Below are 17,863 nucleotides of genomic sequence, written 5' to 3' on the forward strand. Positions count from 1 at the left end.
CTTTAGACTTGTAGAATGTGATACAAGTTTACAATTAATATTTGTTTTCCAACTTCATTGGTAATACATCAACAAACTCACACTGCAGAAAAACCCTATGAGTATTGGAATGTATAGATATTTCTGTTTGTCATGGTTCACTTTGGAAATGTACTATCATTTACCTATAGGAAAATTTTGAATACAGCAATATGATAAAGCTTGGAGTTCTTCCATTTCTCTTCAAATATGTGAAAAATGTCATATAGAAATAAGATGCTATAAATGTGAGCCATGTAATAAAGGGTCTTGTCATCATAGGTATTTTCAAAGACCCAAAATAAACAACCCTTAATAAAAGGGAATACCATGAGTGTAACCCTAAGATCTTATCCCTTTTTACATTTAGATCAAATTGTAAAATTAATTCATAAATTTGTAAAGATTCATCAGTGTAATGAATGTGGTAAAGCTTTTACATGTACCAATTGTCTTTGCAGGTACACAAGAAGTCATACTGGAGAAAAACCCTCTGAATATACTCACTTCGCATGTCACAGGCATCTTCAAAGGCGTGAAGGAATTCATACTCGAGAGAAATCCTGTGAATGTAATCAATGTGGTAAAGTTTTTACACACCGTAGTAGTCTTCGAATACATAAAAGGACACATACTGGAGAGAAACCTTATGAATGTAATCAATGTGATAAAGCCTTTGTAAGTCATGGTCTTCTTCGGAAACATAAAAGGACACACACTGGAGAGAAACCTTATGAGTGTAATCATTGCGGTAAAGCCTTTGCACAACATTGTAATCTTCAGATCCATACAAGAACACATACTGGAGAGAAACCGTACAAATGTAATCAATGTGGTAAAGCCTATGCACGTCACAGTCATCTTCAAATACATAGAAGAACACATACTGGAGAGAAGCCCTACAGATGTAATCAGTGTGGTAAAGTCTTTTCAGAGCAATGTAATCTCCGAATACATGAAATAACCCATACTGGAGTGAAAGCCTATGAATGTCATGAATGTGGTAAAACTTTTGCACATCAGAGTTATCTCCGTATTCATAAAAGAACACATACTAGAGAGAAACCCTATGAATGTGATCAATGTGGTAAAGCATATTCACGTCACAATCATCTTCAAGTACATAAAAGAACGCATACTGGAGAGAAACCCTACAAATGTAATCAATGTGGTAAAGCCTTTGCACAACAAACTAATCTCCAAATACATACAAGGAGACATACTGGAGAGAAACCCTACGAATGTCATCAATGTGGCAAAGCTTTTACAAGTAATGGTCAGCTTCAAATTCATAAAAGAAAACATACTGGAGAAAAACCTTATCAATGTAATCAATGTGGGAAAACCTTTGCACATCAAGGTAGTCTCCACATTCATAAAAAAATACATACTGGAGAGACACCTTACAAATGTAATCAATGTTTGGCAGCCTTTGCACATCACAGTCATCTTCGAATACATAAAAGAACACATTGGAGAGAAACCCTACAAATGTAATCAGTGTGATAAAACCTTTGCATATATCAGCTGTTGTCCAAAATCATGAGAAAAAGTTATACTGCAGAAAAGCCCTATAAATGTAGTGAGTGTGGAAAAGTTTTGCACTTCATAATATTAATACAAGAGTAAACCTTGATATGTTAAGACCTTTGCATATCAGAGTAGTTTTTGAGAACCTCAAAAAACTCACACCGAAGGCAATCTGAAATGAAAGGATTTGGTAAGATCTTTAGCCAACATACCTAAATCCAGTTACACAAGATTGAAGGGGAAAAAAATCTGACGTGTCAACAATCTGTTCAAACATTTGATGTCTCTCTTTATTCCATTTGTACCACCAAATTCAAATGGACGAAATCCCGGTGAATTTAAAAAATAAGGTAACCCTTTCAGATTTTACACTTTACTTCACTTACATGAAATAACTCATCCATGTATAAAACTCCATGGATGTGTAATAGTCCCTTTTCTGTTGCTGTGATGAACCGTAATATCCAAGCCACCTTAGGAAAGAGTTTAATTTTCCCATGGGTCCAGAGTGATACAAGATCACCATGCAAGTGGCAGGGCTCCAAGTGTCAGGCTAAGCAGCCTTCAGCATGAAGCAGAGAGTGGGAAGTAGAGATGGTGTGTGGATGGAAAGTCTCAGGCCTGCCCCCGGGACACGTTTCTTCAGCCCAGCAGCATTGTTTAAGTCTTCCCACATGATACAGCCAACTGTGAAGGATTAATTTCTCTGACTTCAAGCTGACATGCTTGCTTTCTGTTGCATGAACCAATTCAAGATGAAGAAAAACCCTGTAAGTAAGCCTTTAAATGACTCACCACCTGTGTTACAGGCATGAATGCTTCGACAAGATAAAACATGAGTGAAAATTTGTTTAAAGATTTGGTTTAATTTTAATTATGTGATGTTATTGTGTCTTTGTGTGGATATATGCATGTGCATGCTGGTACCCAAGAAAGTTAGACCCTAGGATTCTCTTGTAGCAGGAATTACAGGTAGTTGTCAAAAACCTGACCTTGGTTCTGGGAATGAACTTCTCATATCTGCTCTGCCATATCTCTAGCCCTGTAAATATTTATGCTTTTAATATCATCTTGATACCAGGAAATATGGAAGAACTCAGAAAAGAGAAAAACCCTATTTATGGAAATGATTTTGTAAGACTAGACATCACAGTTGTCTTCACTTTCAAAAAAAATTCCTGTTTCATCTCTTTTTCATTGTAGCCTTCAAGTAAGTAAATAATTGACCATGTTCACTCAAGACTGATGGTTAAGATTACAGCATCGTGATTTCTATTTTGCAGTATTTGTGGTAGATATTAAAAGTGTGTTGTTATATGTGTGCCCAATTGAAACAGAATTCACAACAGAAGATTCTACAATGGCTAGTAAACACTTAAAGAAATGTTCAACATTCTTCACCATCAAGGAAAAGGAAATCAAAACTACTTTGAGATTTCATCTTATACCTGTCAGAATGGTTGGGATCAATTGAGCAAATGACAGCTCATGGGCAACTCTCCTTACTTCCTGGTGGGAATATAAAGTTGCATAGCCACTATGGAAATCAATATAGCAGTTCTTCAGATAATCTGTCTACTTAGACGCAGCTATACCACTATTAGTCATATACCCAAAAAATGTTCCTCCATCTTACTACAAGTACACTTGCGTAACCATTTTTCTAACAGCTTTATTCATAATAACAATAAACTCCTACATTTGTGAGAGATTGTTGGTCGATGATTAATGTGGGACGGTTCTTCCACTGAGGAATATCCCTTCTCAAGTGGGCCTCAGATGGATAAGAGCTAGTTAAATATGAGACAATGACGATGCAAGAGAAAAAGCCAAGAAAGATTGTCTGTCATGCTTTTTATCTTCAGTTGCTAGCTTGAGTATTTTATCATAAGCTTCCAAAATGACAGAATCAGAAAAACAAAAACAACAACAAGAAAAAAAAACCATTCATTACCTGAGGTTCTTTTGGCTAAAGGATTTAATCAAGCAACAGAGAATCATGTTAGAACAACAACCACAACAAAAAAAAATGTGCCACCAAAAGTGATATTGTTGCTGCTGGTCAGAACCTGATAATACTGTCTTTTGGAAGAATGTGGAAGATTTCCATACTTTAGATTAGAAAATACCTGCAAAGCTGTACACAGAGCTTAACTGTCTCTTCTTGTAGAACCTGGAGTGTTGAGAGTAATACAGACAGTGGAAGTCGAGGTCATAGAATTTCAGTTGGAAATAGACTCAAAGATTAAGTTAGAGACCATTTGTGTGATCTATTGACCAGAAATCTCTCCTGTTTTGCCCATGCCCTGAGAAACTGAGTGAGGAGGTAGCATTAAAAAGTAATGGCCTGCTTTCTTAGATGGAATGTTAAGTCTGTTGGATGATTATTAGTGATGGCTTGCTTCTTCAGGTCCACAGTTAAAAAGTCAGCAAGTGGGACAGAAATAAGTGATTATGATAAGGTAGTTTCAGATGGCCCTCAAGTGCTGAAGCAGGCAGGAATTTTCAAGGAGATTTTCACCTTTAAAGAGGAGGCCCTTGTTCTTCAGTGGAAAATAGCAAGGTGTCCTAAAACTGATACTCCATTGATTAATGGAAAGATTAGGCAGAGTGATTCCGAGTTGCAGAAAGCAGCTTTGTACTTAGCCTGCTGCAACTGTGGTCCAAGTGAGACAGGTTCCATCCTAATTAAGAAGCTGGTCTTGGCAGGATCTGCCATGTTGTGCTGGTTCTGGAAATTTCAGGTTAGGAGCTGATGGTGTGTGGTTTTAGTTTAACACTGTTGCGTGTGTCTATATTTGGCAGAGTCTGAGATGCAGTGTTGTGAGTTCATGGCCTGAAGCTGTGAGATCGAAGCCTGGGTTGCATTTTGAGAGCACAAGATGTTGAAATATCTAAGCTATGAGACATATTCCATGGAGAGATGTATGATAAGTTGCAGGGAAAAATGAGGCACCTAAGCCCTTTGAAACCGAAGCTCCATGTGTCTGAGACAGAGCTACAGGATTTGGTGTTTGCCCTCTTGGGTTTCAGTCTTGCCTTGCTCCAATCTCTCCTTACTATGTCTCTGTTCTTCTCTTTTGGGATAGTAATGGGTATTCTGTGCCATTTTATGTTGGAAAGATGTCACTTGTTTTCTGATTTTTCAAGATGTCACTATTGCCTTGAGTGTCAGAAGAGACTTTGGACATTTAAATGGTATAGGGGCTGTTGAAGGCTATGATAATCATTAAAGTTAGGGTAAGTTCATTTTTTATGGAATTATCAAGAGTCTGTAGTGACCTGAGTCAGAATGTAGCCAATTGAATGAAAAGCCCCAGATAGGATGATTTATTTGAATACTTATTTATTTATGGTGAGTATCTTTGGGATGCTTGTAGAACCTTCAGGACTCACTGGAGATGGGATTTGCATGTTTATATATAACCTCAGCCATTTTCTGGACTTTGTGTCCTGTTTTCATGACTTCACCATCACTGTAGATGATATCACTAAAGAACATGAGATACAGTTGAACAATTGCTATTCAATGCAATTTGTTAGGCTGATTTTTTTGTTTGTTTGTTTGTTTTCATTTCTGTTTTTTAAGGCAAGGTTTATCTATGTAGTACTGGCTGTTCTGAAAGTAGCTCTGTAGACCAGGCTGGCTTCAACTCAGAGATCCAAGTGATTCTGGGTCCTGGAATGCGGGTTGTAAAGGTGGGCCTGGGTTTTTGAAATATATATATTATTGCCTGATAGGTCTGGAACGTAGGTTTTTGTATGTATGTCAAGCATATGCTGTTGTACTGATTTTTCACCTGCATCTTGAATTTTGAAATTTGGGTTTCATTCTTTTTCCCAGGTTGGCAATATTCATGAAATTAATACTGCCTGGACATTCTGAGTCACAGAATTCCAAACGTGTGACAATCCTCTTACCTAATGTGCTTATTTTGAATTCCTATGAACAAATATGATTTTTTTTTTTTGCCCATATGCTTGCTCTTCACAGTAGTCAGAAGATGGCCTCATCATCCCTGCAACTTGGAGTAATGGATAGTTGTGAGCCCCGATTTAAATACTGGCAATTGAACCACCTATGTGCAAGACTAGCAGGAGATCTTCACTACTGAACCATCTGTCCTCCCCTGTGTTCTTTATTAATAACAACATTTCATTGCTAATATTTTCATCTGTCCATTTGTAACTGCATTCCATTTTAGTAAGATCTTATTAATGTGACAGTTTAATCTGCAGCACCTCAGGTTCCTGGAAGATGAATATAGAACTGGAGTGAATACCTTCCTCTTTGTAAGAACTTCTGTAAAAACCTCTCAGTTCCTTCTACCTTTTTTATTTGATTGATATTTGTGGTAGAGACAGGTCTTATTGATACGTAACTCTGGCTTTTTTTTTTTTTTTTTTTTTTTTTTTTTTTTTTTTTTTTTTTTTNTTTCGAGACAGGGTTTCTGTGTGGCTTTGGAGCCCGTCCTGGCACTAGCTCTATAGACCAAGCTGGTCTGGAACTCACAGAGATCCGCCTGCCTCTGCCTCCCGAGTGCTGGGATTAAAGGCGTGCGCCACCATCGCCCCGGCATAACTCTGGCTATCTTGAAACTCACTTCATATGCCAGGCTGGCATCCACTTCAATTAAATTCACTTACCTCTGCTTCCTGAGCCCTTTGATTATGGGCATGAGTGAAGACACCCAGCTTGTTCATGTATTTATACTTGTAACTGTTCATTCAATCACTCTGATGTGTTATCAGTACTGTTGATCTGTTGTTTGTCTTGCTGTATGTCTGTTAATAGGCATTTTTCTTTTAAGGCTATATCCTTTTCAGAGGGTGCAGAAAGGGCAAAGGTGAACCTCTCATACAGTTTCTTTTTAAAGTGACTTGGAGATTATATTAGAACTTCTATGTTGTGGAATAAAGTGTGGGGAGCAACAAAATTATATGAATATATTGTCAAAGAAGTATACCTTTACACCTTTTCAGTATCATTCTTTCTGTTGTACACATGTATGGTATATTTTAGAGTGCAGTGACCTATGATGACGTGCATATTGACTTCAGTTTTGAAGAGTGGGCTTTGCTGGATCTTTCCCAGAAGAGTCTGTACAAATCTGTGATGCTGGAGACCTACAGGAACCTCACTGCTATAGGTAAGACTGAATTTTCCTTCACATTTTAAAATAAAAGAACTGTTTCTTGGTTATTGGTGATCTTCTGTAATTTTTATTGAAAGAGAAGAAGTTGTTAAGGTTCCCTGAAGATAGTAATTTCAATCTTGTACAGTTTCCAGTAATTTATCCTACATTTCCCGCTACTGTATTTTAGGCTACCATTGGGAAACCCGTCCTATTGAAGAAGGATGTCAAAGTTCTAGAAGACATGGAAGGTAATTTTCATTTACGGCTGATAAGAATGTGGCTCTAAAGAAATTTTTAGTGTGTCCTAGAAGTGTTAAAGAAAATCAATGGTATAAATAAGCACAGCTTAAAGTGTATTCATGATTATTAACTTCTCACAAAACCATATAACTCAGTGTCAGGGAGGTGATCTCTGTTTTCAAGTCATTCCTCTCAGAAAGAAGACAAGGAAACAATGCCTCACAAATATCACCATTTGAATCTCAGGCCAATGATAGCTACACTGTAGAAGTTCTGATCCATTGAGGTTTATACCACTTAGAGAGTGCAAAAGGTATAGATGTCATAAGTATATGTTCAAAACCTAACAAGCAATCGTCCACAGCAAGGCTCATGGTCCTCATATACTTGTGACTACTAAATTTATCAAAGGGGGACAGTTTATGAGAGTCAACAAGGTTGCTGTGGAAAAATCTTAATACCTATACCACATGTCTATGAGGAACAGAAAGTCAAAATGTGAATGCACTGTGGAAATCTTTTGTTGTTATTCTTTTTTAATAGATACCTCATATGTCACTCTGCATACAAGCCATGTGCACATAAGGATATGGAAAGGAGCGGTTTACCTGTTTCTCTTCCAGGACTATTAGAAGATAGTTTGTAGTCTGCACTTTGAGTAGCTTGTTGAATGTGATACAATTTACAAGTTTACAATTAATTTGTTTTCCAACTTTATTGGGAATACATCAACAACCTCACATTGTAGCAAATCCCCATGACTGTTGCAATGTGTAAATACATCTGTTTGTCATGGTTCATTTTGAAATGTGGTATGGCTCACACTGTAGGAAAACTTATTAATGGAACAGTATGGTAAAGTTCTAAGTTCTTCCAGTTCTCTTCAAATATATGAACATGGAAAAAAGATACTATATTTAAAAAATGGACCATTTTTTTTAAAGGCTTTTACTATCACAGGTATCTTCAAAGACACAAAACAATGCTTAATTTAGGGGAACACCATGAGTGTAAACCTTAATATCTGATTCCCCTTTACAGTTAGTCTGAATTTTAAAATTAATTTGTATATAAGTATAGAGATTCATCAGAATAATGAATGTGTTAAAGCTTTTCCATTTGCCAATTTTCTCCACAGGCATGAAAGAATTTGTACTGGAGAGAAACCCTCTGAATTCATTCAGTGTTGTATAGCCTTTGCATGTCATAGTCATCTTCAAAGGATTGAGAGGAATCATACTGGAAAGAAACCCTGTGAAGGTACTGAATATGGTGCAGCCCCTACACATCCTACTGGAGAGAAATCCTTTGAACATAGTCAGTGTGGCAAAGCCTTTGCACAACAGAGTCATCTCCAAAATCATAAAAAAATACACAGTGGAGAGAAACTTTACAATTGTAATCAATGTGGTAAAGCCTTTGGATGTCCCAGTCATCTTCAAGTACATAAAAGAAAACATTCTGGAAAGAAACCTTATGAATGTAATCAATGTGGTAAAGCTTTTACATGTAACTATTATCTGCGAGTACATAAAAGAATACATACTGGAGAGAAACCCTACAAATGTAATCAATGTGATAAAGCCTTTATAAGTAACAATCATCTTCAAAAACATAAAAGAACACACAGTGGAGAGAAACCTTACAGCTGTGATCAATGTGGTAAAGCCTTTATAAGTAACAATCATCTTCAAAAACATAAAAGAACACATAGTGGAGGGAAACTTTACAGCTGTAATGAATGTGGTAAAGCTTTTAGCAGTCACAGTAATCTCCAAATACATAAAAGAACACATACTGGAGAGAAACCTTACAGCTGTAATGAATGTGGTAAAGCCTTTAGAAGTCACAGTAGTCTCCGAGTACATAAAAGAACACACAGTAGAGATTCCACACATTCTTCTCATTGCTCCCACCGCTCACCGTACCGAGCCTCCGCAGGCGCCCCCCAGCACTTCGCACACTCTCTTCCAGCCCTGCCAGTCCCGGGAGCCGGCGAGGCCGGCCTGGGGCGGCCCGGTGCGGGAGCACCGCGAGGAGTACCGGCTGGAGCAGCTCAGGGGCCGAAGTTTGCCGCACCAGCTCGGGCGGCCGAGGTTTGTTTCCTTGAAAAGGCTCCAGGCTTCGGCTTGGAAAATCCAACCGCCAAAATTGAGCCCAGCAGCTGGAGCAGCAGCGAGAGTCCTGCCGAAAACATGGAAAGGATGAGCGACTCGGCGGATAAGCCGATTGACAACGCGGAGGGGGTCTGGAGCCCTGACGTCGAGCGGAGCTTTCAGGAGGCCCTGGCGATCTATCCGCCATGCGGGAGGAGGAAAATCATCTTATCAGACGAAGACAAAGTGTATGGTAGAAATCAATTGATAGCCAGATACATCAAACTCAGGACAGGGAAGACAAGGACCAGGAAGCAGGTGTCTAGTCACATTCAGGTTCTTGCCGGAAGGAAATCTCGTGATTTTCATTCCAGCTAAAGTTCCAACACAGTGCCTTTTGTTCTGAGTCTCCTTCTACACCCAAGAAGCCCAGAACTATCAAGGCAGAGACCCTGGAATTTATTATGCATTGCGGCCAAGGGAGATGGACGGAGGCAGCCTTTTCACCTCACGTTTGTGTTTAAGTGATTGCCCAGCATGAGGAAATAGGAAGAGGAAAGGAGGCCTTGCTCTGTCCTCACCGAGGCAGGAGTCTGTCTTGGGCAGATTTGTTTTGTGTCCGGCTGTGGCATGCAATGAAGAAAAGCTCCCACCAGTGCCTCATCCAAGCTTCCTGTGCCTCTGATCTATCCAGCGACTGAATTATTAGCTATGCGAACTCTGCTGAGTCCTTCATTTCTGCCCTGGGGCCCTTTGTGATTTGATCTTCGAACAGACCTTTCTTTCCGGTCCACCATTCCTTCTAATAAGCAAATAACTTAAAGTTCAAATAATTGATTTTATTCTTTCAAATTCAAGAACTTTTTGGAGCATCACTCAAGTACAGCCTGCTGCATCCAGTTAGTGTTATCAATAAGGCGTACTCTAGGGGAGACAGCCGTGTGGCACTCCCTGTGGTCCCTGGGCCACACGGGGAGTGGGACCTGAACAAAACACAAGGTCCCAAGCCTTGATGGGAACCTACATCCTTCAAGCCATATCTCGGGTTTGAGAAACCATGCTGGCTTCCTTCAGGGTCCAGTCTTCAGGTTCTCTTGCATTCATTACATGAATCTTTTGGTCTCAGAGGCACAGTAGCTGATGTGGGGTGGAATTAGAATCTCCGCCAGGAATATGGCAATGCAGGACTGCCTTTGTGAGGGAGTCCAGCATTGAATCTGTTTGCCTCTCTATGCAGGCTGAACAAGATTCAAAGATTTTTTTTTTTTAGGGTAAACTGAAGCAGCTCTGTTTTTATGTTTTTATCTAAATTGAGAAATCTCTTGCTAAGCTACCGCCAAGGTATATCAGAGAACACTCTAGAATAACGCTGGCAACCAAGATTGTGCACTGAAGACCAGAGCTCCTGAGCAGCAGGTCATGGTAGGGGAAGCCTGGATGGTGAGCCAGTGGGTTGCCATCTTGTCTGATCCTGGCTGCCCTTGCTCTTACTTTAGCAAGGAGGCAGAAAGGGCTCAGAAAAACTTTGTGACCTGTTTGGGGTTACAGATCTGACCCTAATCTTTAGCCTGTCTGGTGCCAAAGCAAGTTCTTTGCAAAGCTATGCAGAAGGGTCCCGGTGACTTGGTGCTGTGCATGGGTCTCTCCAGCTGGCGAAGATGCGCAGTGAAGGCCAGCTCCCACTCCAGAGCTCAGCTGCCAGCTCCCAGACACAGGACCGAGCTCCAGACCGCAGCTGTCCCGCATCCTCGATTCTTAGGACCGTCTCAAGGCTCACCTACCCAGCTCCTCATCTGCGGTTCTTTGTGAAGCCAGGGGCCTGCATTAGAAGAAAAGAACCACTGCGGACAATGACACAGAGCTAAACATAGCCCTGTACATTTGAAAATGAACAATGTGTAAAAGCCTTGAAAAATTTTTTCTTTGATGTGAATGGAGTCTTAGGCATTTCAGAATACAATGCAATGAATTAATTGCTCCTCATTAGGCAGCAAGTCAGGCCAGCGCTGAATGTGGCTTCCCTCCTCAGTAGCTGTGGCCTGACCAGAGTCGTCCCTTTTGTGTTTGCTCCCGCCTTCTGCAATGATAGGCAAATTAGAGATCGCTGCTAGAAAACATTCAAGTGCCCCACCCTTTGCCCAGACCACCTTATGTTTTTGTGACGTTTATCTGCTCGGGGGTCACGGTTAATTATTGCAGAGGTCACATGTATCCACACTGCTTGATTAGACACATCTGCAAAAGTAATTCTTCGGGAAATATTTAATGTTTTGTCTGGTAGAAAGAATCCCCCCCCCCAAGCAAATTGCTATTTTCTCTCCCTTGTGTTATAATTTTATTTGTTGGGGAAAGCATGTTTGCAGGAAATTATGTAATAGCTTATGAGAGCTTTTTGCTCTTGGTTTCTATGACTTCATATGTATTTTCCCGTACTAGTGCTAATTTTTCCATATGAATAAATCAGATTGGGATCTAAATTCCTAGATGATATAGCCCATGAATAAATAAAAAAAAAAGAACACACAGTGGAGAGAAACCTTAGGAATGCAGTGAATATGGTAAACCCTTTGCATGTCAAAGTAGTCTCAGGATATGTAAAAGATGTACTGGAGAGAAACCTTATAAATGTAAGCTATGTGATAAAGCCTTTGCACATCTCAGAAGTCTCCAAAGACATAAAAGAACACACACTGGGGAGAAACTACAAATATAATAAAGGTGATAAAGCCTTTGCTTCTATCAACACCCTTCAAAATCCTGAGACAAAATTGTATCACAGAAGAAAAACCCTATAAATGTGTGGCAAAATTTTGGCACTTCATGGTGGTCTAAATATGAGTAGAACTTTTAGTGTGTAATTGGTCTGTTAAAGCCTTTGTATATCACAGTAATCTTTGAGAACCTGAAAGAACTCATACCTGTGGGAATCTGACTATAAAGGATTTGGCAATACCATTAGCCAGCACACTTAGATTCAATTACACAAGATTATTTGTTATGGAGAAAAAAAGATCTGACAAATGTCAACAATCTGTTCAAGCATTATGACATCTCTCTTTATTTTGTTTTTATCTGCAAACTCATGTGACAAAAGCTCTGTGGATTTAAGTAAGTTAACCCTTTTAGACTTCATGCTTCAGCTACATGAAATAACTTATGGGTGTGTAATAGTGCCTTTTCTGTTGCTGTGATAAACATAATGTCCAAGCCACCTTAGGAAAGAGTTTAATTTTCCCATGGTTCCAGAGTGATACAAGATCACCATGCAAGTGGCAGGGCTCCAAGTGTCAGGCTTAGCAGCTAAAGCAGCCTTCAGCATGAAGCAGAGAGTGGGAGATAGAGATGGTGTGTGGATGGAAACTCTCAGTCCTATTCTTCCAGCACAGTTTTATTATTTAAATCTTCCTACATGATACAGCCAACTGTGAAGGATCAATTTCTCTGACTTCAAGCTGATATGCTTAGAACCAATTAAAGATGAGGAAAACCTATAAGTAAGTGTTTAAGTGCCTAAACACCTATGTTATATGCATGAATGTTTACTCAAAAAAATTCATGAGCGACAATTTCTTTAAGGGTTTCATTTAATTTTAATTATGCAATGTCATTGTATCTTTGTGTGGGGGTATGCATTTTAATGCTAGTTTCCAAGAAGGTTAGATTCTAGGATCTTCTTGTAGCAGGAATTACACAGGTAGTTGATATGTGATGTCCTTCTTTATATGTGTTGCTTTTATTGGTTCATTAATAAAACTGCTTTGGCGTATGACAGGGCAGGATATAACCAGGCTGGACAAGATATATATAGAGAGAGTAGGTGAAGTCAGGGAGATACATGCTGAAACTTTCTGGTAGACTACAGCCTCATGATGATACACAGATTATAGAAATCTGTTAATTTAAGACGTAAGAGTTAGTTTATAATGAGCCTGAGTTGATAGGCCAAGCAATGAATATTGTAATTAATGTAGTTTCTATGTGATTATTTGGGTCTGGGTAGCCGAGAAATGAACAAGCAGCCTCTGTCTACAGGTAGTTGTCAAAAATCTGGCCTTGGTCCTGGGAGGGAACTTGTCATAACTGCTCTGCCAATCTCTAGCCTTGTACATATCATCTTGATATCAGGAAATGTGTAAGAACTCACAGAAGAGAAAAACCCTATTTGTGAAAATGATTTTGTAAAGACATCACAGTTGTCTTCACTTTCAAGAAAAAAAAAATCCTGTTTCATCTCTTTTTCATTGTAGCCTTGAAGTAAGTAATTAATTTACCATGTTTACTCAAGACTGATGGTTTCTATTTTGAAATATTTGAGGTGGATATTAAAAGTGTGGTTTTTTGGTGTGGTCAATTGATTTAATAAAAGTTATTGTGATCCTCATATGCTTTGTCTTTTGTTCACTTTCTGTTATGTTTTCACGTACTGATAAGTACTTTTCTGTTGTAATGTATAGAATGTGGTGCCCAACCTCTCAGTGGTCCATTGCTTATTTAAATACCAGGAAGCAATCTTTTTCTACTTATCCCATCCCAGGTTGCCCCCAAGCACCCTTTTCCATCTGCGGGGTCATAGGATCCCCCAACTCAGCCTGCTTTGGGGTTGAGGGTCTGGAGACGAAGTGATGAGTGCAACTGCTGCAGGAGTGTCTTTGTTCTACTGACCCTGCACCTAGCAAGCCCACTGTCAGGAGCCATTTCCCCCCTAAAATTACAGGAACCATCACCCTAGGGAGTCTGCAGAGAACCTCACACCCATAATTATGTTCTATTGACAGAATCTGCCCCCCACCCAATTAACTTATCTGTTAGCGGAACCTGCCTCACATTCCAGCTATCCAGGGAACCAGGTGTGGCAACTTGTGACTTCTGGCCTACCCGTCCGAATGTAACCTGGCCTATGTGACCGGGACCACGCGGCGAGATCCCTTGCCCTGCCCCCCATTCCTTACCATATATAAACTGTAACCCGTCCCTAATAAACGGAGGCTTTGACAAATCTGCTTGGCCTCCTTCTTCTGTCTTAGCTCATTCCCTTCCAGGTAGCACCCCTCCGTGACCCTGGAATAACTGATTGCAGGGTGGGTTACAAACCCCTAGACTGAGTAACCCAACCCAACGCAATGACAGCCCACCCTTTTGTCTGTGAGGTCCCTGGCCAGCAAGTGGGCCCTGCTCCTGCACCAGAAGTTCCGTCTGGAGGGGTAAATGAGTTCCCGACTGGCCGGTGGGATGCCCCAGGAATGGAGCATAGGCACCCTCCAATCCCCTAAACATTCTGGCCATTCAGTGGGGCTTCTCCCCGGCTACTGCCTTTCTCTACTTATCCCATCCCAGCTTGTCCCTCAAGTACTTCTCTCCATCTGTAGGGTCCTTAGGCCCACCACCACAGCCTACTTTAGGGTGGAGAGGATCTGAGAGCCAACTCAAGGGATCTAAGAAAGGGCAGACCAAGAAAAACCCCAAGTACACAATTAGCCACAGCAAAGATCGGACCAAGCAGCCAAGACTCTCCTAACAGCATTTGAAGAGATAGTCAGGCACCAATGTAAGAATTCCTCCAACAATCTGAAAAGCAACATGATAACACCAGATTTCAGCGAACATACAACAGGAAGATTTGAACATTCTAATCCAGAAGTAGAAGAAATCGACTTTAAACGTAACATCATGAAAGTGTTAGAGACCATTAAACAGGATATGAAAAACTCCTTTAAAGAAATGGATGAGAAGACTAACAAAAAGTTAGAAGAAATTAATAAATCCCTCAAAGATACCCAAGAAAACCTAGAAAAAGCAATCAAACAGGGAATAGAAACAGTTCAAGACTTGAAAACTGAAATGAAGGCAATGAAGAAAACACAAACGAATAGATGGCAGGATATGGAAAATCTGGGGAAACTAACAGAAACTTCAAAGACAAGTATAACCAACAGAATACAAGAGATAGAAGAAAGAATATCAGATACTGAAGATACCATAGAGAAAATAAACACACTGATCAAAGAAAACAGCAAACCAACAAATTCTTAACATAAAACATCCAGGAAATCTGGGATACCCAAAAAAACAAGCCTAAGAATAATAGGGGTAGGAGAAGAGACAAGGAGGGCTGACTGAGAAGCCAAGGACAATGGCACTGGGTTTTGATCCTACTGCATGTAATGACTTTGTGGGAGCCTAGTCTGTTTGGATGCTCACCTTCCTAGTCCTGGATGGAGTGGGGAGGACCTTGGACTTCCCACAGGGCAGAGAACCCCCGCTGCTCTTTGGACTGGAGAGGAAGGGGTAGGGGGATGAGGGGAGCGGGAGGGAAATGCGAGGAGGGGAGAAGGTGGAAATTTTTAATTAAATAAAAAAAGGAGAATTACAGCTCAAGGCCCAGAAAATATATTCAACAAAATTAAAGAAGAAAACTTTCCTAAAGAATGATATTTCTAAAGTAGGATATTCTATGAAGGTACAAGAAGCATACAGAACACCAAATAGAGTGGATAAGAAAAAAGCATCCCCTTGCCATATAATAATCAAAACACAAAATATACAGAATAAAGAACGAATATTAAGCTGCAAGGGGAAAAGGTCAAGTAACATATAAAGGGAAACCTATCAGAATTACACCTGACTTCTCAGTGGAAACCATGAAAGCCAGAAGGTCTTGGATAGATGTGCTACAGAAACTAAGATACCATGGATGCAAGCCCAGACTACTATACCCAGGAAAGCTTGCATTCACCATTGATGGAAAAAATAAGATATTCCAGGACAAAAACAGATTTAAACAATACATAGCCACAAACTCAGCCTTACAGAAAATACTAGAAGGAAAACCACAAACCAAGGAAGCCAGCGTTGAAGCAACCAACTTTGGCTAAGGCCTAACATAACTGACATACCATTTTCAAAGGCAAGCAACTTTTCAAAACTATCTTACCCTGTCTTGGCAGGATATGACAGTCCTGTTTTATTTATTGATGCACGCTCTGTATCTCTGTCAGTTGTTGAGGTATGGGCATTTCTTTGCCCCAAGGCCAGTTCTGCCAAAAAGAAAGGCTCCAGGTGGAGTGTCTTTGGTGCTCAACATTCTCTCGGGAATAGAGCGGTGTTGCCAGGAGCAATTGTGTCTCACTATCATGAAACTCTGAGTTATATTAAAGGCCATATTCTACAGCTCTTCAAAGAGGTTGAAGATTATCTATCTATACTGAGTATAATCTCTATATATCTAAAGAACCTGATTAGTCTAATTATAAATGACAAACTTAGATGACTATTAATCTATATAATTCTCAATATCTATCTAACTTAAAGACTAAGACAATAAACAACTGTGTAACAAATGAGGATAATGACCTCCAAATATAAACACTGTACAAATATACATTGCAATATGGTAAATATATATCAATATACAAACATTATATAAGTATCTTAATCAGAGGTAGAAATGTACACTGCAATATGGTAAATATATACTATATATATATCAATACATAAAAATGTTTTAAACAGAGGTAGAAGCCTGCATGCATACAATAGTCAATATAATTTAACTTTGTATCAATATACAAGAATCGATACCAATATATTTGTCTAAAAACAGTAACTCACAATTACAAATATATTATCCCATCATCCCTCTTTTTTTTCCCGAAATGATCCCTGAGCTTATAAAATTCCTCCCCCAACCCTCAACCATATACTAATTATAATCAACCCCTAAATGATGTCCCTAAACCCACGGACAAACTTTACTGGGAGAGGGGACGTTGTCCTCTAAAATTACTTCCAGCTGTCATGGGGGCGACGTTCTTCTGGGGGATCCTGTGAAAGTAAAATGATGGTTAAATTTCAAGATCAATGTCTTTTAAAATTGCAAATAGTCTCTGAGTATTTTGTGCAGGTCTGGCCAGAATGTTGTGAAAGATGTGCACCATTTCAGTTAACCAAGTTGGGATCGTCTTGTGCAGCTGGTACCCAAAACGGGTCTTGTAGTAGCACTATCAGTATCATGACGTCATATCAACCAGGTGGAGTTGTTGTTATGGGGCCCCACCTTCTTCCTGGAAACTTCAAATGTCACTTCAGGAAAAACTCATTGTTCATTGTGAAAAACTTAAACATTAATCATATAGACATATATATATATATATTCAATGAAAAGTATGATAGATATGAAGAAAAGCAAAGATGTTTTCTAAACTCATATTTCTTTTTGTCCTATATCATGGTTCTTGACATGATACAGAAACTCCAGAAACTCTGGGTTTTTCTCTTACCAACAGACAAGAACTTTAAGTCTTTGAAGAAAGAAATTGAGGAGGATACCAGAAAATGGAAGGATCTCCCTTGCTCTTAGATTGGGAGGATCAACATAGTTAAAATGGCAATTCTACGAAGGGCAATTTATAGATTCAGTGCAATCCCCATTAAAATCCCATCAAAATTCTTCACAGATCTTGAGAGGACAATAATCAACTTTATATGGAAAAACAAAAAACCCAGGATAGCCAAAACAATCTTATACAATAAAGGAACTTCTGGAGGCATTATCATCCCTGACTTCAAACTCTATTACAGAGCTTCAGTATTGAAAACAGCTTGGTATTGGCATAAAAACAGAGAAGTCGATCAATGGAATTGAGTAGAAGACCCGGATTTTAACCCACAAACCTATGACCACCTGATTTTTGATAAAGGTGCTAAAAGTATACAATGGAAGAAAGAGAGCATCTTCAACAAATGGTGCTGGCAGAACTGGTTGTCAACCTGTAGAAGAATGAAAATAGACCCATATCTATCACCATGCACAAAACTCAAGTCCAAATGGATTAAAGACCTCAA

General features: G+C 39.5%; 1 protein-coding gene across 2 annotated transcripts in view; it reads left to right on the plus strand.

The window, feature by feature from the left end:
• LOC126491327 (zinc finger protein 431-like) overlaps positions 1–13,403 on the plus strand; it is a 34,201-nt gene extending 20,798 nt beyond the window's left edge. The window contains exons 1-4 of one of the 2 annotated variants that reach the window (XM_050126890.1): positions 1,647–2,318; positions 6,572–6,698; positions 6,874–6,934; positions 8,065–13,403. In XM_050126890.1, the coding sequence (XP_049982847.1) occupies positions 2,271–2,318; positions 6,572–6,698; positions 6,874–6,934; positions 8,065–9,400 (1,572 nt within the window). In that variant the 5' untranslated portion in view covers positions 1,647–2,270 and the 3' untranslated portion in view covers positions 9,401–13,403. Of the gene's footprint in view, positions 1–1,646; positions 2,319–6,571; positions 6,699–6,873; positions 6,935–8,064 lie in introns of those variants that run through there. The other variant, XM_050126889.1, reaches the window with a different exon arrangement.
• Positions 13,404–17,863: the final 4,460 nt, after the last annotated feature.

The sequence above is a fragment of the Alexandromys fortis genome, unplaced genomic scaffold (assembly GCF_014885135.2).
Source record: "Alexandromys fortis isolate MF-2015 unplaced genomic scaffold, M_Fortis_MF-2015_v1.1 scaffold_261, whole genome shotgun sequence".
Lineage (NCBI taxonomy): Eukaryota > Metazoa > Chordata > Mammalia > Rodentia > Cricetidae > Alexandromys > Alexandromys fortis.